The following is a 25,928-nucleotide window of genomic DNA, read 5'->3' on the forward strand; positions in this document are numbered from 1 at the left end:
TGAACATTTAATGTCTATATGCTTTATTGAATGCAAATTATAGCCCTATAAATAAAGTATTAGATGATATTTCAGAAAGGACAGGTATCCCTTTTATATCCCTGGGAAACTCAGATTTATCATACTAAGAACCAGAAGGTTATAGATTTGAAGTGATACTTTTAGGTGCTCTTTCCAGTATTAAGACTCTCTCAGGTGCACTAAGGGCATTGTCTTTCCTTTCCCAAGGCAGAAGCATAACTAGCCCATAGTTTCCTTCTGTGGAGAATTCAAAGAGATGTTCTTTCATTGCTTTATACTTAGCAAAGCTGCCGTCCCTCTGAATCCAGCCCTGATGTTCCCACTCCTCTCCCACCAGCCTCCCTTCTCTACTGCTCCATTTCTGTTGGTGGTTTCCTTACTGCTTTCGGGTTGAAACATTGGAACTACGGTTGACTTTCTTCTCTCTTTTGAATCCATTTTATTACCAAGGCCAGTTATTTGTCTAGTCCTGCCTTCCTCTATAGTCTGCCCACCCATCCTAGTTTACACTTTCACCCCTTATGCTTGAATCACTAGAATAACCTCCTCTCCACCTCAAGACCAAAAAACTGTATCTGGTAATTTTTTTAAGGTTTATTATGGCAACATTCAAGCATACCTAAAAGTTGGGAGAAATCAGAAAAAGAACCCCACATGACATTACGCAGCTTTAATTTTTCTTTGTAGTATTTTGAAACAAATGTCAGATATCAAATCATTTTACCTGTAAATACTTCAGTATGTATCTCTGACTGATAGGACTTTGTTTTAACTTATCACTCTCTGTGATTGTAACAATAATTCCTTATTATCATCTAATACCCAGTGTTTAAATTTTCCTAATTTTCTTATATTTTTTTAAATAGTTCTCTTGATTCTGGACCCAAACAGGGCCCTTATACTGCGTTTGTTTGTTGTGTGCTACATCTTTTTAATCCTGGCAATTATCCTCCCCAACGCTTTTTTTTTTTAATGTCATGTATTTGTTGGTGACACTGGGTCATTTGTTCTGTAGAATTTCCCACATTCTGGATTTGGCTGATTGCATCCTTGTGGCTCTAGATCTAGAGGCTTGACTAGATTTCAGTTCTTGATTTCATATTTGCCTTTGTGCTTGGTTTTTTAAAAGAATACTTTAGTAGGAGTGCTTTGCGTTTTCCGTTACATCATGGCAGGAGGCAGAGAATGTCTGGTTGCTCTGCTCTTTGAGATGGTAGCAGCGTGATTCATCCATTATGAAGTTCATCCTCAGTCTTTAACCTAATAGTTTCAGCAACCATCGATGATACAGCTGCCAGGACCCATTTTTTGATTAGGAGCTGCAAAATAGTGATTTCTCTACGTTTCTCATTCCACCAGCATCTGTTAGCTCTGAGTCTTCTATTGGGAAGAATATTCCCTTATCAGCTATTTGGCTACCCTGAAATATAGTGTGTATAGGAAAGGCAAGGTAAATGCTTGCTTCTTTCCTCTGTTTTTAGAATAATAAGTTGGTGCCCTGGCAACCTTTAATTTTTGTATTTGTTTTTATTTTTGAGGTCTTGTCATGAACTCAGGTATTTTTTTTATAAATTTAATAAGTAGTTTCACACCTTTGCAGTTATTTTTCTGTTTGATGTTCAGATTAACACCTCTGTAGATTCAAGTTGTTTTATCCTTTTAACATGGCCTTTTTAATTTTTAACAAGTTAATATGATTAACTTCCTTCCATTCTAGAGCAGAAGAATGTCCCGGGCTCATCTTGTACATTTCCTTCCCTGGGCCTGGAACCAAACTCTTCCCCCAAGAAGCCCCTATTTCCTTTTAATGAGATAATAGTATTTAGAGACTATAAAGCTAGGGACTAGGTACGTTTATTTCTATTGGGTTGTCATTTCTTCTCAGCCTTTTTAGTGAACAAAGCTAAGAATTGTGTATTTTTTTAGGAAGAAAAATAGATCATGAATTCATGATTTTCTTGGAGTTTATATTTCTTTTTATTAATGTTGATAAGCTTAATTCCTGATGACATTACCATAATTACTTATTTGCTTTATCTATCTATAAAACATTTTCAAAATAAGATGACAACATTATCACTTATAACAAACCTACTGAATGCAGTTTAAGATTTCTTGGTGGTTCTTCTGTCCTTAGGATACCATTATGGGTGTACCACGAAAATAGTGTATCGTAAAAGCATTTAAAATAATTATCTCTATTTGGTTATGCCACCAACTTGGCATCAAGTAACTAGTTAGGTTCTTTTTTTTTTTTCCTTCAATTTGCTTTCTGTTTTTAGAGATTCCACTGGGTATTTATTTGTTGAATTTTGTTTTTAATTACATAAAATGTCTGCCTGGTTCCAAAATCAAAATTGTGAAACATAGCACATTCGAAGAGGTTCTAGCTTTTATCTCTATACCCTTCCCTCATTCTTTCCCTTTCCCTGAAGGTAACCATCCTTACTTGGTTTTTTAATTTCTTTTGGGCATATAAGCAAATCTGTGACACACACACACGTGTATATTATCTCCCTCACTTCTTAATACAAAGAAAGATAGTGAACCATACATATCCTTCTCACACTACTTTCTTCAAGTAACAGTGTATCCTAGCGATCGTTCCGCAGCAGTATAGAGAGCTCTTCTCATGCCTTTTTACAGCTGCCTACAAGCTGTGTTCCGTTTGTAATCTGCCTGATTTTTTTTTTTTTTTTAATTCTGCATGGTTTTTAAAGCCCCAAGCTTCTCTTCTACTGTTACAACTTGAGTCTGGTTAATTCTCTAGTCTATGGCTCTTCCTTTTTTCAAGATAGTCCCATCTTTTCTCTTATAACCTCTTCACATCCCTGTAGTCCTACTGACAAACTGCTTTATTCATGGTGTCCACTCAGCACACAACTCCGTCTCTCCTCCCCTTTGTCTGTCTATATGCCCATTCTGTCCATTTAGGCACGTACCCACATCACGTGGTACCACCTTCAAAGCCTTCCTTCCTTTCTTTATTTAGTCCACTCAGAACTCTTCCTTCTTGAAACTTCATTGAAAATTTTATTTTTACACATTTTAACATTTTATTATTTTCTTAGGATTTGTGTTTAATAGATTCGATTCCTTAAATCAGTTTTCTGAGAGCTGAAAACAAGACTCTGTGTGTGTGTGTCTCCAATAACACCTTTTCTAGTCCCAGGAACTGCAGCCAATAAATGATTGATCAGAGGATGTTAAAATGAGATATTAGAAACAACTTCAGTGTCTAGAAAAATCATGTGTTTCTTTGGATATCCAGAATGAATAAAAACATTTCTGCTAGTTTTTCAAGATGATTTTAAAATGTCACTGAATACTAAACTGAAATATTTTTAGAGTTCTATCAAGAACATTGCCTTTAAGATACACATATGAAAATATTCTAGTCAGTTACCATTTCTCTTTATTTGCCAACTCTTCAGGCCTTTTACTTGCAGAGCATCTGTTCATTTTTCTCTTTTGGTCAGGTAGCAGCTGTCTCCTGACTAATTTAAAATGTTGCATTAAAATGAGCTTTGCTATTTTCATCATTGCATATGTTCATCTTATGCTTTTGCGAAATGACATGATGCGATTCAGCATGTTAATTTAAATATCACCCAAAATGTAATAGTTTCCAAATCCATTTGTTGACTATTCACAGTTTAAAATATCATAAAGCCAAATGCAGTGATATTTGTATCAATGTAAATTTTTAAAAAAGTAAAATTATGTATGTTTCACTTGTTGGCAAAATTAATGTCTAAATATACATAGTGTACACATAACCATCAGGTGTAATATCTATGGCATGAAAGGGCCACTTAAAAAATCATGAATCAAAGTTTGGTTTAGGTTTACACTGGGAAGGACCATTGTCATTACCTTAAGTAACACTCTAATTTTCTTTATAGGGTCTGTTCATAGAAGATTGGCCTAAACTAACCCTTCTCTGGACATGAACAGACCTGAGTGATGACATCTTATTGGTTTAGAGTTTTTCACCTTTTGTTCTCCCTAGGGAATAGTGAATGCTTACAAACAGATCCAAAGATACATTTTTGTTCTGGAATGTTCTCCAATGTTTATTCTCCCAGGCAGAAATTAAAGGAGAAAGAGTAATCATGCATCCTTCTTTTCCTTCCTTCCTCTTTTCTTCCTCCCTCCCTCTCCTTCCTTCCTTCCTTCCTTTCCTTCTTTTCTTCCTTTCTTTTCCTCTCTTTTTTTTTTTTTACCTTTTACAATGAAAATTTTCAAACATACTAAGAAAAATGGAGACTAGTGAATACTGTATGAATACCGTATGAATACCATATGACCATCACATAGATCTAACAATTGTTAATAATTTTTATCATATTAACATCATTTCTTTTTTCTGAAGTATTTTAAAGTAAATTATGGTAATCATGACATTTTTCAAAAGACATTTTTTATGTAACCATAACAACATTATTATACCTAACAAAATTAACATGTACCCTAATGTCATCATATTACCCAACACATAATCGTTTGACAATTTCTTCAGTTGTTTCCAAAATGTCTTTTTTAGCTGATTTATTTAAACCAGATCCAACCAAATAAATCTAGCAATGTAATTTAATTTACTGTTAAATAATTTAAATGTAAGAAATAAAAATTCTTTATGACTTTAAAAAAATTTTTAATTAAAAAAAATTGTTACTTTTTTTTTAAAGCATGGAGCCAAGTTAGTTTTGTATTTGTCAGAGTTGATACATAATCACGAAGATGAACTGACTGCAGAAGAACGAGACACAGCAGAGCTGCTTATGAATGCTTTAAAGTTATGTGGTCATAAGTGCATCCCCCCCAGTGCATCGACAAAATCAGACCTTATTAAAGTGATTAAAGAGGTGAGTCAGTGAAAGCATAAGAAACAATTTTCTTAGGATATCCCACTGAATATAACTAAAGAGTGATGAAAGTGTTTTTTTTATTATAGAGTACCATTGATAATGAATTTGATTTTTTTTTCTTTTTTTTTACTTTATATTGCTTTTTTACTATGAGAGAACAAATTGGCCTGTTTTAAGGAGCATTTTATTCTCCGTGGTCATGCTTATCCATTATCACTAGCTTTCAGGGAAGGAAAGATTTTAATAGTGACAAGAAAGTTGAATCATCAACCTTAAGTTCTGGGTTCTTTAATGAAAAGGCAAAATAAGGAAGCAAGCGACTACACACACCCATCGGGTTTGGCAACCCTAGTTAACTATTCCACCCTAATGTCTCTGACCCAAATTGTGTGGAAACAAAGAGGAGTTATAGCATGATTTAAGTGGTTAATGTATCTTAATATCTTGGTCTCGTGGGGACAATATTTTTTTCCTTTGTTAACTTTGTTTTAAATTTAGTTTGTTGGGCTCTGTGCCAGTGTTAAATGATAAATAATAAGTTTTATATAATATATTATTATCCATATCTTTTAGGAACAAAAGAAATATGAAACTGAAGAACATGTGAATAAAGCCAACTGGCAGAAAACAGTTAATAATAATCAGCAAAGGTAGGATTTTATGTGTTCTAAAAGCTGTGTCTTTTTAGGAACCCATTAGATTTCACATATACTGTTAGTTTTAAAGTATCATGTTTTGATATACATTTAATGTTCCACGTATGCTTAACTTATGGGCATCTTGTTTGTTTAGTCTCTTTCAGCGTCTTGATTCAAAATCAAAGGATATATCTAAAATAGCTGCAGATATCACCCAGGCAGTGTCTCTTTCCCAAGGAATTGAGAGAAAAAAGGTGATCCAGCACATCAGAGGAATGTATAAAGTGGACCTGAGTGCCAGCAGACACTGGCAGGAGCTTATTCAACAACTGACGCATGACAGGTAAGCATGAATTTTTATATATTGGTGTTATTTTCACTCCAGAGTAAAGATTCATTACATTATCTCATTAGTTTAAATTTGTTTTGTTTACTCATTTGTGATTTATTTCATCTTGAAGAATAATCCTATGAGAATATTTTTTTTTAATTTTTAGGGAGAGAAAAAATAATGAGAGGGAGGGGCATTAGCTCTTCCAGAGAGAAAAATCTATATATCGGCTTTCATTTTAAAATATGATCTTTGCAAAAGAATAGAGAAATCACTGAAACAGGATAGTTGGGAAATAGACCTTTTTCTAGTTAAGACTTTAATAACACAGTTAAAAAGATGCATCACAAATAAGGAAAAGAGGGAAATTAAAGTATTGTTCTCTGAATTTGATTAAGATAAATGATTAGTATTATGACTTCGAGGCACTAAACATTATACACTAATCATTATACACTAAAGCAAATTCCAGGTGAATGAATGAACAAAACTCAAAAAGTTTACAAAGTAGAAGAAAATAGGATATTTATCAATGGTGATGGACAGATAACTTTCTTAGATCAAACACAATTGAAGAAACTACAAAGAAGAAATGAATGGCTTTGACCTTTCACATTTTCCAATGTATTTAACAAGCATAACCACAACAAAACATCAAGGTTTATTTTTAGCAAGTATTTCACAGAGTTAACATGATTATGGTTTTAAAAATGCATAGGGCTTCCCTGGTGGCGCAGTGGTTGAGAGTCTGCCTGCCGGTGCAGGGGACACGGGTTCGAGCCCTGGTCTGGGAGGATCCCGCGTGCCGCGGAGCGGCTGGGCCCGTGAGCCACAATTGCTGAGCCTGCGCGTCTGGAGCCTGTGCTCCACAACAAGAGAGGCCGCGATGGTGAGAGGCCCGCGCACCGCGATGAAGAGTGGTCCCCGCTTGCCACAATTGGAGAAAGCCCTCGCAGAGAAACGAAGACCCAACACAGTCATAAATAAATAAATAAATAAATAAAAGAACGTGAATTTCTTTAAAAAAAAAAAAAATGCATAAAGATTTGAAAATAAAATATCAAGATCCCAAAAGTTTGAATAAGCAAAAGACATGAATATACTCTTCACATAAGACAAATAGAATTAATAAACAGATGGGAAAATATTGACTATTGCTAGAAGCTGATTTAAAACCTTTAGTTACCATATTTTACCTTTTATGTTATAAAAAAAAATTTTTTTTAGGTGCTAATCTCCACAGCAGGAAGAAATGTATCTTAGCCCTTGGTCAGAGGTTTGGTGGCATTGAACACTTTGACATGTGTCAGGAACCCTACAAACATTTTATTTCTAGTTCCGGTTATCCTGTTTTAGTGATTCTGTCCTAAGGAAAATATTCAAAATATGGAAAAGCAATAAGCATAAAGGTTTTCATCTCTGCATTATTTGTTAGTGAATGAATTGGAAACAACTTAAATATATAATAATAGTAATAGAGTTAAATACATTATTATGCATCCACTCAATATAACATTAGCCATTTAAAATGGTAATAATAAAGACTATACTGTGTTCAGTGAAAAAAGGCAGGATATAGAAATGTGTATACATAATTTTAACTGCAATTTTAAAAACTGAAAGAAAGTAATCACTACCAGTATTGTGGTATGTTTGGAGCAGTAGGATTAAGGGTGATTTTTTTTTCTCTTATCTATTTCTAAAAATGTATTTAATATGGTTCTACTATTTCCTTTCATTTAAAATATTAATTTACTTTAAAACATTTTAAGAAATGTGATTACTACAAAAGTGAACTCATTTTATTTGTTATATTAGATAACAGGCAAAATGGGAAATGAAGAAAATTAATTTGGAAAATTGATTTTTTTCTTTAGTTAACCATACTAAGTCTAATATATTGCTAAAGCATACATAGTAGTCATGCTATATCTTTTTTAAAATTTAATAGATACAAGAAATGGGTAGCAGCGCTTGCCTCGAGGCAGGGACACTGGGGCTCCGGAGCAGAGGGATACTTTTTTTTTTAATGTTACTCTTTTGTACAATGTGTATGCATAGCCTAGTCTAATTATATAACTGGTTGGGATTTTTCAATTGCATGGATAAATTTTGATTTATTTATTCAATTTCTATAATGTTTTTTTTTCAAACTACAAATACTTCAGGTTACCACTTAAAATCTTTTCTTTTCACTTGCAGAGCAGTCTGGTATGACCCCATCTACTATCCAACTTCATGGCAGTTGGATCCAACAGAAGGGCCAAATCGGGAGAGAAGGCGCTTACAGAGATGTTACTTAACTATTCCAAATAAGTATCTCCTTAGGGATAGACAAAAATCAGAAGGTGATAGTGGCTTCTTGACTCAACATGTAAATGTAGCAGATTAACTATGGGCATTACACAAAGACAATAATGTCCTTTTTTCCTCAGCAGATGTGGTCAAACCACCACTCTCTTACCTATTTGAAGACAAAACTCATTCTTCTTTCTCTTCTACTGTAAAGGACAAAGCTGCAAGTGAGTCTATAAGGTAAATTTGAATCCATAAGACATTTTCTGTTTTGTTGAAGGTGTTAAAGACTTTAATAGTCTATTGTTGCGCTTATGTAATATTTATTTTAGATAATGCCGTAGTTTGGGGAAAAATCCCAAACATGGCTCAAAGAGAAGACAAAGCTGAATGGCCAGAATCCAAAAAGAACAGACATTTTTGTTAGGGAGGATTCATTGGACTTCAGTCATCATGCTCTGGCCCTTGGTTGCATACATATATTTTTGTAGTTGATTTTTCTAACAGCTCTGTGAAATAGATAGCGCTGCTGGTGGCATCGCAAGAGGCAATCTAGTGTATTGATTAAAGGTTCAAATCCTAGTTCCTCCTCTTACTAGCCATCTGATCTTAGCCTCTCTCTGTCTCAGTTTCCTCATCTGTTACATGAGGAAGATAAGTCATAGCACTATTCAGTGGGTCAGTATGGTAACTATTGATAGTCTTATCATTATTGTTGTGGTCGAGGTTGTTATGATGCCCATTGTATAGATAAAAAACTACGAGACTCAAAAAAGATAATTGACTTGACTAAAGAATAGAGGAACTTTTCTGACTCTGAAGCCCTCCTTTTTCCTAGAATGCTAAGGCTTCTTTTCTGTGTTTGAAATATCAGAGCCATGAACCAATGTTTGCTTATTTACTGGAAAATACAAAATATTGAAGTCTCTTTTAAATAACGGAATCCCTGTATTCTGCATGAGTGTTGGGATTATTCACCTTTTCTAAAAGTTTCCGCTATTTTCTCCTCTATTATAATGTCAAAAAATGAGATATTTTCATGTGGATTTTAACAAGATGTTTTATGCTTTTGAAACTCTAGTCTGCTTTGCTGAAATCTTCTATGATAAAATAAAGCTTTTACTCTCTGAAATCGGTCAAAACATTTAATCATAGTAATTTTAAATGTGTTTTGACAGAGTGAATCGAAGATGTATCAGCGTCGCACCATCTAGAGAGACAGCTGGTGAATTGTTGTTAGGTAAGTCACATTTTGCAGGTATTTACACATATTCACCCTGCCTATTTTATTCTTAGATAATTTGAAGCATTGTTTTGACACACTACCATTAAATGAGATGAACTTTCTATAACAGATAACCTCTTTCTTATAGGTTATTTTGCCTTAACACTGTATATAATGTGTATGACTCATGAATGTGAAAAATGACAATCTTATTCTCTGAAAAGCACATGAACAGCATTTTAATTTTTATAAAATTGACTTTCTTCATGAGTATACATTTTTATATTTAATCATTCCTTTTATTATATATCAATTTTTAAAGTAAAGAATTATTGGTATACTTACAAGCCTACTGTTTTAACAGATACCCCTATGCATATGAAATATATCCACCTTGAGATTGTTCGTAATTTATATTCTCTATTGTACTTCTGAGAGAAAGGCCAAGACTGTCGATCCATGGATAGTTACATTTGGTGAGAAATTTTTTCCTCGAGACGTGAAGGAATACGGTTTTATCACTCTAGTCTCTATTCCCTTAAAGAACCAGTTTGTATGCTGTGGGCCGGTTGTTCTCCAAGCGCGGTCCCCAAATCAGGAGCATCGGCATCACATAGGAACTTCTAAGAAATACCCATTCTCAGGCCCCAGCCCAGACCTGCTGAATCTGAAACTCTGTGGGTGGGGCCCAGCGATCTCTATTTCTATGAACCCTGCAGAGATTCTGATGCACCCTCAAATTTGAGAGTCACTGCAGTTGGCTAAAGCTATAGCCCCGAAGGCCTGACAGGCAGAGTTTCGAGCTTGCCAGGGCTGAGCCCCATGGTCACGAGGGTGGAGATGGTGCCTTTCTCCGAGCCAGCCGTGCCAGTGCTCAAGGTGACCAGCACCCACTGCAGAGCCCCAGGGAAGTTTCTACTGTTTGGATACATGACGTAGGGACATGCATTAACAACAGCCTATCAAGCAGGAAAAATTGGGGAAGTATCTTGTAAGGCCTTTTCTGCCCTATTGAGTGTTTAAGTCAGCAAAATAATTAAGGGTTCCTCTTTTGCTAGAAAATTTAGTTGATAACTTGACTTCAGTTAATGTATGACAAAATAAAGCAAAGTAATATGCTAGTAACCTAAGAAGAATACTGGTAATAATTAATAGCCTAAACCTTTTAACACGAAGTGGCAGACACTGTTAATAAACATTTTACATATATTCTAATTTAATTCCCACAGTAACCCTGTGAAATAGAGTCCTCCCTCTTCTTTTTATAATGAGGCTAAAGTACAAAGAGGTTAAGCAACTTGCCTAAGATCTCATGGATGCTCTTCAAAAATATTTATTGAGTATTAGGAACTCGTTCTGGGTTCTGGGATTCAAATTCAGTCCAACTGACTCCAGAGGCATGCCTTTAACCATATAAGGTAATAGTGCATATACGTTTTTAAACTCATACCAATTATTTTCTGCAGGTAAATGTGGAATGTATTTTGTGGAAGATAACGCTTCTGACACAGTTGAAAGTTCCGTGAGTAGAGGCTTAAGTTTACATTTGTATGAATCTAGACAAATTCCCAAAATGTATAAATTTAATACAACCAGAGAGCTTGTAGAACTGTTAGAGTTCATTAATTGTCGCACTCTGTGTAAATTTGTCTGAATTCCAATTTTTTTTTAAAGATAATTTTAAAAAGAAGACCATGCCATCCCCTCTGGCTCATGGTCTGATTCACAGAGCCGTGAGTATTATGAGTCATATTCTAAAGTGCTCCTGTTATTTCTGTGTATGTCCACTCGATTTCTCACTACTGTCCTCAGTAGCAACAAACTCCCTGCCACTCCCCGTTTACTATCATGTACATTTGCCTTCAAAAAGAAAGAAAAATGTTGTCTAACTGAATAACTTAAGTAATCCTGATATTCACATAGCTCAGTAGTCATGATTTTTATTCTTCTGGAAATACTGATATCAATCAGAAAATAACAAAAAAGACTCAATTCACATTTTTGTATAGAAAAGCATTTTATCCATTTGAATTCATTTACATGCCATTAAAATATTGTTTTGAGAGCCCTGTAACAGGAGAAGTAAGGCTCTTTGTTTCAGAACTTCTAAAGCTACAAACTGCTAAGGATGTAAGTAAATAAGATTATGTATGGTTTAATGGTGAATACATATTTGATTCAAAGAAATTAATGAGTGAAAACATAAAATTTGGTTGTAAAGCAAATCATGTTAAAAAATAATTAATTTAATATAGCCCCCGAAAATTGAGTAGGCATTATTTCATGATTCATATAGCAATTACTACAGTATTTATCCCAGCTAGTAAAAATATAGTTATGTTATTTTTCAAGATGTATCTTTTCAGCAACCAAAGAATTTTAATAGTTGATACATGAACCAGCTTTTTTTCTGGATCCAAAAGGTTACATATTCCACCTGTAAAACTCTAAAAAGACCCTTGCTTTTTAATAGATTGAAGGCTTCTTCTTTTCTCTGTCCTTTTGTAGCATTTTTTCTTACTTCCTGTATGACATTTGCTATCTTGCCTTTTAAAAGTGGGTGCAAATATCTCGTTCCCCCTTTTTATCATACATAGATTTATTTTATGCAGAGCACTTAGCAGAGCACCTTGCCTGTAGATGCTTAATTAGTGTTTATTAACTTGAATTCATGTTGAATGTCAAAGCTAAACAGGGAGGATTTTGGTTTTAAGAATGAGAATATTATGTTTTCATTAAAATATTTTATTTACTTTGTAATATATTTCCTGTCTCTACTTCTAGAAATGAGTTGGGACCCAGTACAATAGTAAAGCACACATAGAGCAGGCCAAAGTGTCACTTCCTCCTTACAGCTGTTTTTCAAATTTCTCTTTATTTTTGACTCCTGGAGATTTCATTTCCCTTACTTTCTTGCAAGCTCAACTATACATTTAAAAGAATATTTGCTTAGTAAAAGAAATCGGTCTGAAAAGTCTACATACTGTATGATTCCAACCATATGACATTCTGGAAGAAGGAAAACAGTGGAGACAATAAAAAGATCAGTGGCTGCCAGATGGAACAGAAGGGAATTTTAGGGCAGTGAGACTAGTCTGTATGATACTATAATGGTGGATACATGTCATTAAACATTTGTCAAAACCTATTGAACTATACAACACCAAGATTAAACTATGGACTTTAGTTAAGAATAACCTATTCAACAGTGGCTCATCAGTTGTAGCACATGCACCGCGTGAGAACAAGATGTTCACAGTAGGGAAACTGAGTGTGGAGAAGCTATACATTGGACTGCCATGCTATCTGCTCAATTTTATAAACCTAAAACTGCTCTAAAAAATACAGCCTACTAAAAAAGTTTAAACGAAGTATATTTAAATTTTTTTCTTAGATTTTTTAATCCAGCATTTTGAAGTGTTTAGTAGTGGGAGGATTTTCAGAGAATCTTATCTGCCATTTTGCCACAAAAGGAAGACTTTCTATTGCATTTTGATAGTTTTTAACAATCTAAAATTAAAACAATTATTTCTGTTTCACGTAGAGCAAATACTTTCATGTTATTTCCTTTGTCTTTAGAGCCTTCAGGGAGAATTGGAACCAGCATCATTTTCCTGGACATATGAAGAAATTAAAGAAGTTCACAAGCGTTGGTGGCAATTGAGAGATAATGCAGTAGAAATCTTTTTAACAAATGGCAGAACACTCCTGTTGGCATTTGATAACACCAAGGTAAATTGGCCTTTATTAATACATATACTTTTTCAAAGCGATCATGGATCAGTGTAACTACACTCATACTGATTAAATGAAGTTTTAACTTATTTAAACTTTGTTTCTGAAATCAAATAAAAATTGCCTTATTTCTTAGTACTGATTAAAGTAAATACTTAGTTATATTAGGATTATTTTTGTCCTCCAAAACTGTAGTAAATTCTCATTCCCCAGAGTGACAGTATCTGTAAAAAGCAAATGAACGAATGTATAACCAACCTGAAAGTAGTTTAACCTTGATAGTAGATTCCATTTTTGGCAAACCCTTTTTTGACCGCCACATCCTTTCAGCTACTATGTGTCTGCTAGCCTTTATAGAAAACCTCTTGGAAGAAACTGTGAATGCTTGCTGCTTCCAATTCCTCCCCTCCGGTTCTCTTTGGAAATGCTCCAGGCAGATCTTCTTCCCACCACTCCGCCTGTAACTTCTCTGGCTAGCATCACCAGTGACCTCCGTGTTGCTAAACCCTATGGTCATATTTCTTAGTCTTCATCTTACTTGACTCCTCAGCAGCATTTGACACAGCTGATTATTCTCTCTTTCTTTAAAGAAAGGAAAAAAAAAAAAAAAACCTTCCTCACTGGGCTTCTGAGTTATCACTTTCTTAGTTCTCCTTTTAGCTCACCAGCCATTCCTCCTCAGTCTTGTTTGCAGATGCTTCCTCTGGGCATCTCGGCGCTCACTCTTCATTTTATTTTTTATTTTTTAAATTTTTTGGCCGCAGTGCACGGTTCTCAGGATCTTAGTTCCCGGATCAGGGATTGAAGATCCAGGAATTGAACTCGGGCCACGGCAGTGAAAGCGCCGAGTCCTAACCACTGGAACACTAAGGAATTCCCAGGCTCACCCTCCAGACCTCTTCTCTTCTCATCCCATCTTGTGACTTTAAATACTATCTGTGTTATAACAATTTACAGATTTATATCACCACCAATCCTCTTCCCTGGATGCCCACTCAAATATTTAAGTTTCTACTTGGCATCTCCACTTGGAAGTCTAATTGGCATCTCAAATTTTACACGGACAAAACTGAACTTCTAATCTCCCCCGCAAAATCTCTTTGCAGTTTTCCCCATCTCAGTAAATGGTGACTCCAGTGTTTCTGATTGGCCAGGTCAAAAACCTGGGGATTATCCTCGACTCCTCTTATTCTTTCATCTACTGCATCTACTCTATCAGTAAGTTCTGTTGGCTCACCCCTCAGAATACATCCAGAATCTGACTGCTTCCACTGCTACCATCCTGGTCCAAGCCACTGCCACCTCTTGCATAAATCATTACACTAGCCTCCTAACTGGCCTCCCTGCTTCCATACTCCCTCTTCTTTCAGACTGTTCTCAACACAGCAGCTAAAGTGTGTCAGATCGTGCCATTCCTCTGCTCAAAACCCTCCGACCACTTTCTGTGTCACTCCATTAAAGGCAAAGACCTTACAGTGTTGAATAATCTGGCACTTCCTTATCTCTCTGACCTTATCTTCTACCATTCTATCCTTCACTCTCTCTAATCCATCTGTGGAGACCTTGTTTACCTTGACTATAGCAGACACACTGATGCCTCAGGGCCTTGGCACTTACTGCTCCCTAGAATGCTGCCTGGAATGCTTTTCCTCTTAGAACTACATTACTCACTCCCTTACTTTTTTCAGGTTCCCTGATCAAATGTCTTCTTATCAGAGAGACTTCCCTGATTACTCTAAATAAAACGGCAACCCCTGCCTCACTGCTACCCCCAAGCATCCCTTACCTCCTTTGCTCTATTTTTCTCACAGCACTTAAAAGCATCCAACAGTGTCTCCCCAATAGACTATAAGGACTTTGTTTTGTTAAGTGCTTCAGCTTTAGCACCTTAAACATGCTGGTATATAGGTGCTCAATAAATATTTGTAGAATGAATAAATGTTTCCTTTTTCTTGCAGAGGTTAGTCTGCAAACTGTCATAAATTCTCTTCCACCAACCTTAGCTTCAGCAGTAGGCAACCTTCAGATTTATTTTTTTAAAATTTTTATTGGCGTATAGTTGCTTTACAATGTTGTGTTAGTTTCTACTGTACAGCAAAGTGAATCAGCTATATGTATACCTATATCCCCTCTTTTTTGGATTTCCTTCCATTTAGGTCACCACAGAGCACTGAGTAGAGTTCCCTGTGCTATACTGTAGGTTCTCATTAGTTATCTATTTTATACATAGTATCAATTGTGTTTATATGTCAATCCCAATCTCCCAATTCATCCCACCCCCACCCTTCCCCCTTGGTATCCGTACGTTTGTTCTCTACGTCTGTGTCTCTATCTCTGCTTTGTAAATAAGATCGTCTATACCAGTTTTTTCAGATTCCACATATATGCATTAATATATGATATTTGTTTTTCTCTTTCTGACTTACTTCACTCTGTATGACAGTCTCTAGGTCCATCCATGTCTCTACAAATGACCCAATTTCGTTCCTTTTTATGGCTGAGTAGTATTCCATTGTATATATGTACCGCATCTTCTTTATCCATTCTTCTCTTGATGGACATGTAGGTTGCTTTCATGTCCTGGCTATTGTAAATAGTGCTGCAGTGAACATTGGGGTGCATGTGTCTTTTTGAATTATGGTTTTCTCTGGGTATATGTCCAGTAGTGGGATTGCTGGGTCACATGGTAGTTCTATTTTTAGTTTTTTAAGGAACCTCCATATTGTAACCTGCAGATTTAGAATATAAGTTTAGTTTTTGTTTTTGCCTTGAACCGATTCTTTTTTTTTAATTTTCATAAAAAGTTGCCATCTTAACCATTTTCAAGCATATAGTTCAGTTGTGTTAAGTATATTCACATTGTTGTGAAACAGACCTTCAGGTTTAGGTTCTTAAACACCCTGTAATCTTGCTTATTCCATAACCAAGATCATTCTTCTCATTCACTTTTAGTCTCATCTTTGATTATCCACATCCGTGGCTCACCTTCCTATGCCTAAAGCATATACACATTTAAGAGGGGTAATTCAAATTTGTTTTTAGCAAAGGCCTGGCTTGTCTGTTTTTTTCCATTATCAATTATCACTTAATTGCTTTAGAAGAAATCAGATTATCTTTTTTCTGTGACAGAACGTCTGTGCCTCTCTAAAAAAAGAGTTTATATACTAGTTTTCAATCAGTAGTGAAAATCAAGTATTCTATTTTACATAGGATAGTTTATTTCATTCTCAGGAAATAAATATTATTACCCTCATATTACAGGTATGATAACTGTAATACAAAGAGCTTAAGCAAGAAAAAATACCAGTTCTGTCTGTCAGAAAACTATGCTCTTTCTACTACATCATGTTGCATTTATTTAGATGAAGACTCTTCATTTTCCTTTATTGATTTTTTTTCTTAGGGTCTGTATATAAGTGACTTTTCTATACAGACTTCTTAGTTTCTTACTGATTTCTCCAGCTGCAAAACATACTGGTTAAGAGCCACAAGTGAATGAATATTAAAAAAAAAGAAATAGACTCATAGATATGGAGAACAAACTAGTGGTACCAGTGGGGAGAGAGAAGGGGGGAGGGGCAAGATAAGGGGAGAGGATTAAGAGGTACAAACTATTATGTACAAAATAAATAAGTTACAAGGGTATATGGTACAGCACAAGGAATGAAGCCAACATTTTATAACAATTTTAAATGGAGTATAATTTATAAAAAAATTGAATCACTAAAACTAATATAATATTGTTAATCAAGTACACTTCAATAAATAAATAAATAGCCCAACCTTTGGAGGAAGACGTGGATTTGAATCTCAGTTCCCCACCAATCAATGTTACTGGGCAAAAAGTATTTTCTTGGAGGACTTGAGATTAGTAACATGCCTATAATGTCATGGATTCTTTGGAGGAAAATGTCAAGCCTAAAAATAAAATCTGGGTTTTTTTCTCTCCTTCCCTTACAGGTTCGTGACGATGTGTACCACAGTATACTAACAAATAACCTCCCTAATCTTCTGGAATATGGCAATATCACCGCTCTGACAAATTTATGGTATACTGGACAAATTACTAATTTTGAATATTTGACTCACTTAAACAAACATGCCGGCCGATCCTTTAATGATCTCATGCAGTATCCAGTGTTCCCGTTTATCCTAGCTGACTACGTTAGTGAGACCCTTGACCTCAGCGATCCATCAGTGTACAGGTAACTAAAGACATCATCACCTTTTGGCTTTGTCAATATGCTGTATTTATTTTACTGAAGTTCTTATTGTGAGAATTTTCAAACATGCACAAAAATAGAATGAATGTATAATGAGCCCCATATGACCATGACCCCAGCTCAACAATTATCAAGATTTTTGCCAAACTTACGTCATCTTTTTTTTTTCTTCTTAAGATGAACCACACAAATCTTTTATGTCATTCATATGATCTTTAGTACACATCTCTTAAGAAAAAAGTGGAACATTTTCTTTCATAACCTCAGTGCCGTTATCATATCTAAGAAAATCAACAGTAATTTCATGGTATCATCTAATATCCAGTCCGTTTTCAGATGTCCCCTGATTATATCAGAGGTGTCTTTCTATAGTTGATTTGTTTGAGTCAGGCCCACTGTCACCTTTGGTTGCTTTGTGTCTAAAGACATAACATCTAGAACAGCCCTTATTTTTGTGTATGTATTTTTCTCTTTCTTTCTTCCTAACATTGACTTGTTTTTAAAACAAAAATAAGTCATTTATCTTGTAGGATGTCCCCCATTCCACATTAGCATTTAGCTTTTTCCTCTAGCCTCTGTACTTCCTAGAGACTGCAAATTACTTCTAAAGGCTTGCTTAGATTCAGATTCAACTGTTTTTGGCAAGAATCCTCTAGAGGAGGTGGTGTGGACTTTATATTGCCCCATATCAGGAGACCTGTGATATCCCACTCTAAGGATGCTCAGGCTGGTCCGTGGGTTCAGCCTCCCATTGAACTTGTTTCTTTCATTGATGATTATTGTTCGAGTCTGTTATTTCACTAGGGGTTACAGAATGGTGATTTCCTATTCTCTCATTTCTTCTGCGTTTATTAGAAGAAAACATACAAGATGAGCCCAGGATATTTTGTTGTGTCAGAGAGCAAGGAAATTACTATAGTCTTGTCAGAAGGACTCGGGAGCCATATTTGCACACCCATGTTCATTGCAGCTTTATTCGCAGTGGCCAGGAGGTGGGAGGCAGCCCAGGTGTCTGTCTGTGGATTCAATGGATGGGGAAAATGAGGTGCATACATACAGAGGAATATTATTCAACCTTAAGAAGGAGGGAAGTCCTGTCACATGGATGAGCCCTGGGGACGTTGTGCTAAATGGAATGAGCCAGCCACAGAAGACAAACACTGTGTGATTCCTCTTCATGAGTTGTCTAGGGCAGTCAACTCAGAGAGACAGAGTGGAATGGTGGGTGTGGGCGACAGGAGGAGAGGGGGTGGATATAGGGGGGTTGTTGCTCAGCAGGTGTAGAGTTCAGCTTACAAATGAAAAAGTTTTAGAGACCTATTGCACAACAATGTGGATATTGTTAACACCACTGAACTAGGTACTTGAGGATGGGTAGGATGGGAAGTTTTGTGATGTGTGGTTTTTTTTACCACAGTTACAAAAAATAAAAGACTTAGGAGCCAACTTGAAGTGGCTCTCACTGCCAAAGATAGGACAATCTGAGCATCAGAAAGAATAATGACTACAGTTGATTGAACACATTTGAATTTAAAAAATACTTAAGTTAACAATGACACTTTTTAAAGGCCCCCAAAACAAAGCAAAACCAAACTCACTGGTCACTGTTGGGTAGGGCGCCAATTCCTTGCTTTTGAAATTTGACAACTAAGGAAAAGAATTAAGCTTTTTATCCTGCCGTTCCTGAATGAGTTGCCTTTTAGAGTAACCAAATAGCCCTAGTTGATGAGGGAATATTCTGTTTCTTTAGTTTTAAATAACATTCTCTGGCTAGGATCAAAAAGTCAAGAAATAACAACTGTTGGCGAGGATATAGAGAAAAGAGACCCTGTGCACTGTTGGTGGGAATGTAAATTGGTGCAGCCACTGTGGAGAACAATATGGAGGTTCCTTAAAAAACTAAAAATAGATCTGTCATATGATCCAGCCATTCTACTTCTGGGTATTTATCCAGAGGAAATGAAAACACTAACTTGAAAAGATATCTGCACCCCCATGTTCACTGCAGCATTATTTATAGTAGCCAAGATACAGAAACAACCTAAGTGTCCATCTGTGGATGAATGGATAAATAAAATGTCACACACACACAATGGGATACTATTTATCCATAAAAGAGAATGAAATCTTGTGACAGCATGGACGGACCTTGAGGGCATTATGCTAAGTGATACAAGTCAGTCAAAGACAAATACCATACAAGTAAGTATGATCTCACTTGTATGTGGAATCTAAAAATTAAAAAAAAACAAAAACGGAACAAACAGAAAACCTCATTGATATAGAGAACAGATCGGTGGTTGCCAGAAGCATTGGGGGGGTGGGATTGTGGCAAAATAGGTGAAGGGAGTCAAAAGGTACAGACTGCCAGTTATGAAATGAGCCCTGGGATGCAACGCACAGCGTGATGACCTTAGCTAATAACACTGCATTACATGTTTGAAAGTTGCTGAGAGAGTAAATCTTAAAAGTTCTCAGCACAACAAAAAAAGTCCTGTAACTACGTGTGGTGATGGCTGGTACCTAGACTTACTGTGGTGATCATTTTGTAATATTGAATATATAAATATCGAATCGTTATGTTGGACACCTGAAACTAATATAGTGTTATATGTCCATTACACTTCAATTAAAAAATTATCTATGTAGTTTAAAGAAAAATTGACTGCCAATATACTACTTAGTGTATTAGAATATTTTAATTATAACTGCTGAATAGTTAGGCCTAGTCTGAACTAGGCCTAGTTCAGACAGTTTTCAAGAAATCAGATTCAATTTAATGTATTTGTCAATTTAAAAACGAGCAAATGGCACATTATTTAGCTTTTAGACATTTTTATACACTGCTAATGTACATTTAAATTTTTACATTACTGAGGGCTTCCCTGGTAGCGCAGTGGTTAAGAATCCGCCTGCCAATGCAGGGGACACGGGTTCAAGCCGTGGTCCGGGAAGATCCCACATGCTATGGAGCAACTAAGCCCGTGCACCACAACTACTGAGCCCATGCGCCACAACTACTGAGCCTGCGCTCTAGAGCCCGCAAGGCACAACTACTGAAGCCCGCATGCCTAGAGCCCGTGCTCCGCAATAAGAGAAGCCACCGCAATGAGAAGCCCGCACACCGTAACAAAGAGTAGCCCCCACTCAACGTAACTAGAGAAAGCCCACGCGCAGTAACAAAGACCCAAAACAGCCAAAAATAAATAAATAAATAAATTTATATTTTTAAAAAAAAGAATGATATTGTAGAAATGTATATTATGGGGGAGGGGGAGATTTTTGTTTAAAAAGTAATTATACATAGACAAATAAGGAGAGAGCATCTGGAAAGGTATGTACCCTTCCAGATATATTGTGAGTAATAGTACTGTGGTTGATTTTTGGTTTATTCTATTCGCTCATCAGTAACTTCTGATTTTCCAACCACAACAGTATTACCTGTATTCCAAAAAACTACTTACACTGTTTAGAAAAAAATTGCATGCCAGGATCTTGAATATGATTTCTCCTATATTGAGGTGAATTTGTATCTATGCTATAAAACTGTCTTTACTTTTTAACAAAGTTTTTAGGATTATCAAAGTCTCAAAAATGAAATTAATGTGTTTGCTATCACTAATTTTAATATCCCTAGGAAATAATTTTCCCAAAAAGTAGATATATCAGCATCTGGCTAAGCAGACCTGGTTTGACTTAACTGAAACTTGAGCAAATCTTGATGTTGATCTCGTTGTGGTGCCAGATGTTGAAACTCCAGGTGGTCCCATCCCGGTGCCAGACCAGATGGCACCTCAGCCGGAGAAGCCTGCCCTTCCTCGTTGGATCTTGTTCTCTTGCTCTTTCCTGGGCCTCACAGAGATGCTGCTTGACTCTGTAGCTTGTGAAAGTGGAGATTCATCCTTGAGTTCTCTTCCCTCCCTGATACAGTGTGAACACCAGCACAGACATGCACACGCGTGCACACGTTTGCTACACTGTGCACATGGTGTCAGTCACTATCCGCGAATTAGCTAACAAAATGTTTCTGTCAGTACTCGCACTCCAGATCTCAGGGTGGTCATTTTAAGCATGTGTTGTTTCTTCAGTTTTCACTAACCTAGTAATTACATAACATCTCCTCACGATCATATCTCCTGTCCAAACTGCCCTTCACTCTTCCTTGCCGAGCTGGGTATAGAATCTGGAAATGGGGGCAGGAACTTCCAGGGCTTGGTAGGAATCAGCTGCCATGGGCAGCATCAGTTATGATTTGGAGGAAGTAGAGGAACCAGAGAAGGGAGGGAGAACAGCAGCTCTTCTTGTGTAGGTTACTCATAAGTCAGGAATTCCTAATAATGGTACGCATCTGTTTAGAAAAATTCTATCTTCATAGGTTATGAAATCATAATTGTGACTTAATTGCAAAGCAACATGTGTAAGCGCTAAACCAAGGGCTGAGTATTTTGTTGACCACTTACTTACTTGTAAACATCTAAGGCAGCTTAATCCTGACAGTATCAGCATACCTCGATGTTTTCCATCATCTCTTCCTTTGTAGAAATCTCTCCAAGCCCATAGCTGTGCAGTACAAAGAAAAAGAAGATCGTTACGTGGACACATACAAGGTAGGTTTAGTTTTTCCTCATGTATTTTGATAAGTAAAAACTGGATTTTTGTTTTACAGACTGTTTTACCTAATTTTAAACGTATAGTATTGATTTTTCTGTTTCCCACTTCCTTGTGCTTTGATTGACAGACAACTGGAAATCATCATGTGATTTTAAATATTATTCTCTGTCTTAATTCTCTGAAAGCACTTTGCCCAGAAGAAGAAATACACTTACTGTTACATAAATTGGAAGCTCATAATCCGTTGTAATGTTCAAATATATAAATAATTATATTCCTTATAAAAATCACAAAGATTTCCAGGGACCTGCTATTTGTATCCCCTAGTGTTATATATAATAATATCAATATATTTATACTGTACCATAATCCCTTATTATTCATCTCAGCAAATTGTGCACAGGTTTATTAACAAAAAATACTGGATTGTAAAAAAAAAAAAAAAAAAAATACTGGATTGTAAAGTTTAAAAATAGAAATTAATTACCCATTTCTGTGAAATTAATATTAATGGAATCCTGCTGGAGATTTTTAAAAACCCATTAGTCATATGTTACATTCTTCACAACAGTATCAAGGTAGGAGCAGCTGAAGCAGTTTTCTCATATTCACCACGTTATCTTATGTCAAAGTTCCAGAAAGGTCCATCCAAGCATTTTATAACTGTCAATGCTTGATTCTTCTGCAGCTAAAAATGCAGCAGTGCTATGGGAATCAAAGAGAAGTGACTCCAGAAAATTCACTGTCACCTGACTTTGTTGTTAGAGACAGAAGCTACAGGAGATGAGAATAGTGACAGATATTAAAAATTTGGTTGAGCTTCTTACTTTATGATGGGAAGACAGGAGTAGTTGAAAAATCACCACAGTCTTCGTTATTTCTGTGTAACTCCACTGCAAAACAGCTATAACATGTTATATTAAAGAATTCCAATAATATGATACAGGTTTTACATTTCTATTGCAGTTCCTCTGCTAGAGAAGCATTTCTCTAAAGAATGTAGCATTACAGCTTGAAACCCTCTTAAGACACAGGCATCTCTAGTGAGAGTGGCAGCTCTTATTTATTGAGCCCTTGATCAGTTGAGATATATTAGATATATATTATCTAAACTGATATTATTATCAGTTTAGATTTACGTATTAGTTGGGAGCCAGGGGGCTGGGAGGTGGGGTACAGAACAGGTGGGTTCTCTATGAGCAAATGAGAGGGTGAACGTGCACACGGTGCATGGTTAGGCCTTAGTGGGGCACCAGACCCCCAGACACTCAGGAGGGCCGAGGGCAAGCCATGGAGTATGGCGTCTAACGGGCAGCAGAGAAGGATGGGAAAGAACACAAGTGAGGCGGCTCTAGCTCTGCCTGGAGCTCACTGTCACGAGTTCTGGTCCCTGTGTCCTTCAGTACCTGGAGGAGGAGTACCGCAAAGGAGCCCGGGAAGACGACCCGATGCCGCCGGTGCAGCCCTACCACTACGGTTCCCACTACTCCAACAGTGGCACCGTGCTCCACTTCCTGGTCAGGATGCCTCCGTTCACAAAGATGTTTTTAGCCTATCAAGGTAAGGGTTGTTTCATAACTACCTCAAAGGTCAGATTGGTCATCGGGGATAAAACACTTGACTGACGTCCTGAGAACATACTGAAACTAATCAAACCATAGGAAAAAGAACTGTATATATTCCCGCAACAAAATTCTCTTCAAGAAACCAGCAGTGGTACTAGGAGGTCGCGGAATTTGCGTCTCCGCACAACTAGGGCACCTACCAGGCCCCAGTGGGGGACTGCGGACACCTGAGGGGATGGGAGGAACCCCCAGCGACCAGGTAGGACGTGGGGTGCAGGGGGAGTGAAGGGGGAGGAGAAGTGGAGGCGGGGCGGGACTGGCGCCCCTGAGGGGAAGGGATCCCAGGCCCAAAGGGGGAAATTGGGGAACCACTGGGAGGGCAGAGAATCAAAAGGGAGCGTGGCCAGGTTTCCCCTGCCCACTTGGACCCCCAGGAACCTACTGAGATCTCAGGCCTGATCCTCTGCCCAGTGAGGCCCCCTCCAGCCACGTGGGTCCTGAGGGAGTGGGAGGGAGGGAAGGGGGAGCAAAAGTAAAGGCTGGATCTCCGGGACCGGCACCCCTGAGGGGCGGCTGGGGGAGGGGAGGAGTGCCTACACCCAGCAGGACCCACCCACGCTTAGGGGTCCGGAGGCGACGGGGGAGGCCCTGGGGGAGACGGTGGGGGAGGGGCACGAAGGAACGGAGGGGAACGGGGCCAGCGCTTTCCCTGTCCACTCAGGCACCAGGGGAGCCTGTTGGGCTCCTGGTCCTAATCCTCTGCCCTCGAAGCCTCCCTTCTGCTGCGCAGAGCCCAAGCCCCGCCCCTACACCCCCCACCCGGGGCCCCACCTCTACACGCAGAGACCCCCTCCAACGTGCTGGGCCTAAACCCCACCCACACACCCTCAGGCAGGGCCTTACCTCCAAACCCCGGAACTCCACACTCCAGAGACCCTTTTTTCCACGCGCTGCCTCTCCCCTTGCGCAGGTCCTAAGCAGAGGCCCCGCCCCACACTTGAACGTCGCCCCACCTAGGCCCCGCCCCACGATGAAACGTCACCCTCCACCCGCCTAGGTCCTGCGCCACGCTAAACCCTGCCTTTGCCTAAGTTCCACCCCTCTCCTAAACCCCGCCCCTATAGCCAACAGTTTTGGTTTTTTTTCCTCTTTTAGATTGGGGTTCTGTTTTGTTGATTCATTGTTGTTGATTCTTTTATATTTTTATTTTTCCTAAATCTTTTATTTTTCTAATTTTATTTTATTCTTTTTTTTTTTTTTTTTTTTTGTTTAGGAACCTCCATATTGTTCTCCATAGTGGCTGTATCAATTTACATTCCCACCAACAGCGCAAGAGGGTTCCCTTTTCTCCACACCCTCTCCAGCATTTGTTGTTTGTTGATTTTCTGATGATGCCCATTCTAACAGGAGTGAGGTGATACCTCATTGTAGTTTTGATTTGCATTTCTCTAATAATTAGTGATGTTGAGCATCTTTTCATGTGCTTCGTGGCCGCCTGTATGTCTTCTTTGGAGAAATGTCTATTTAGGTCTTCTGCCCATTTTTGGATTGGGGGTGTTTGTTTCTTTAATATTGAGCTGAATGAGCTGTTTATATATTTTGGAGATTAATCCTTTGTCCGTTGATTCGTTTGCAAATATTTTCTCCCATTCTGAGGGTTGTCTTTTCGTCTTGTTTATGGTTTCCTTTGCTGGGCAAAAGCTTTGAAGTTTCATTAGGTCCCATTTGTTTATTTTTGTTTTTATTTCCATTACTCTAGGAGGTGGATCAAAAAAGATCTTGCTGTGATTTATGTCAAAGAGTGTTCTTCCTATGTTTTCCTCTAAGAGTTTTATAGTGTCCAGTCTTATATTTAGGTCTCTAATCCATTTTGAGTTTATTTTTGTGTATGGTGTTAGGGAGTATTCAATTTCATTCTTTTACATGTAGCTATCCAGTTTTCCCAGCACCAGTTATTGAAGAGACTGTCTTTTCTCCATTGTATATCTTTGCCTCCTTTGTCATAGATTAGTTGACCATAGGTGCATGGGTTAATCTCTGGGCTTTCTATCTTGTTCCATTGATCTATGTTTCTGTTTTTGTGCCAGTACTATATTGTCTTGATTACTGTAGCTTTGTAGTAGAGTCTGAAGTCAGGGAGTCTGATTCCTCCAGCTCCATTTTTTTGCCTCAAGACTGCTTTGTGCTATTCGGCGGTCTTTTGTGTCTCCATAACAAATTTTAAGATGATTTGTTCTAGCTCCGTAAAAAATGCCATTGGTAATTTGATAGGGATTGCATTGAATCTGTAGATTGCTTTGGGTAGTATACTCATTTTCACAATGTTGATTCTTCCAATCCAAGAACATGGTATATCTCTCCATCTGTTGGTATCATCTTTAATTTCTTTCATCAGTGTCTTATAGTTTTCTGC

The 25,928-nt window shown here is 37.4% G+C and overlaps 1 protein-coding gene across 1 annotated transcript in view; it reads left to right on the forward strand.

Moving 5' to 3' along the window:
- LYST (lysosomal trafficking regulator) overlaps positions 1-25,928 on the forward strand; it is a 160,661-nt gene that overhangs the window by 87,815 nt on the left and 46,918 nt on the right. Inside the window, exons 32-42 of the mRNA XM_036828433.1 lie at positions 4,713-4,889; positions 5,466-5,542; positions 5,685-5,873; positions 8,064-8,209; positions 8,300-8,396; positions 9,335-9,396; positions 10,848-10,903; positions 12,961-13,113; positions 17,077-17,321; positions 21,880-21,946; positions 23,354-23,510. Coding sequence (XP_036684328.1) covers positions 4,713-4,889; positions 5,466-5,542; positions 5,685-5,873; positions 8,064-8,209; positions 8,300-8,396; positions 9,335-9,396; positions 10,848-10,903; positions 12,961-13,113; positions 17,077-17,321; positions 21,880-21,946; positions 23,354-23,510 — 1,426 coding nt within the window. The remainder of the gene's footprint in view (positions 1-4,712; positions 4,890-5,465; positions 5,543-5,684; positions 5,874-8,063; positions 8,210-8,299; positions 8,397-9,334; positions 9,397-10,847; positions 10,904-12,960; positions 13,114-17,076; positions 17,322-21,879; positions 21,947-23,353; positions 23,511-25,928) is intronic.

The sequence above is a fragment of the Balaenoptera musculus genome, chromosome 16 (assembly GCF_009873245.2).
Source record: "Balaenoptera musculus isolate JJ_BM4_2016_0621 chromosome 16, mBalMus1.pri.v3, whole genome shotgun sequence".
Classification (NCBI taxonomy): Eukaryota; Metazoa; Chordata; class Mammalia; order Artiodactyla; family Balaenopteridae; genus Balaenoptera; species Balaenoptera musculus.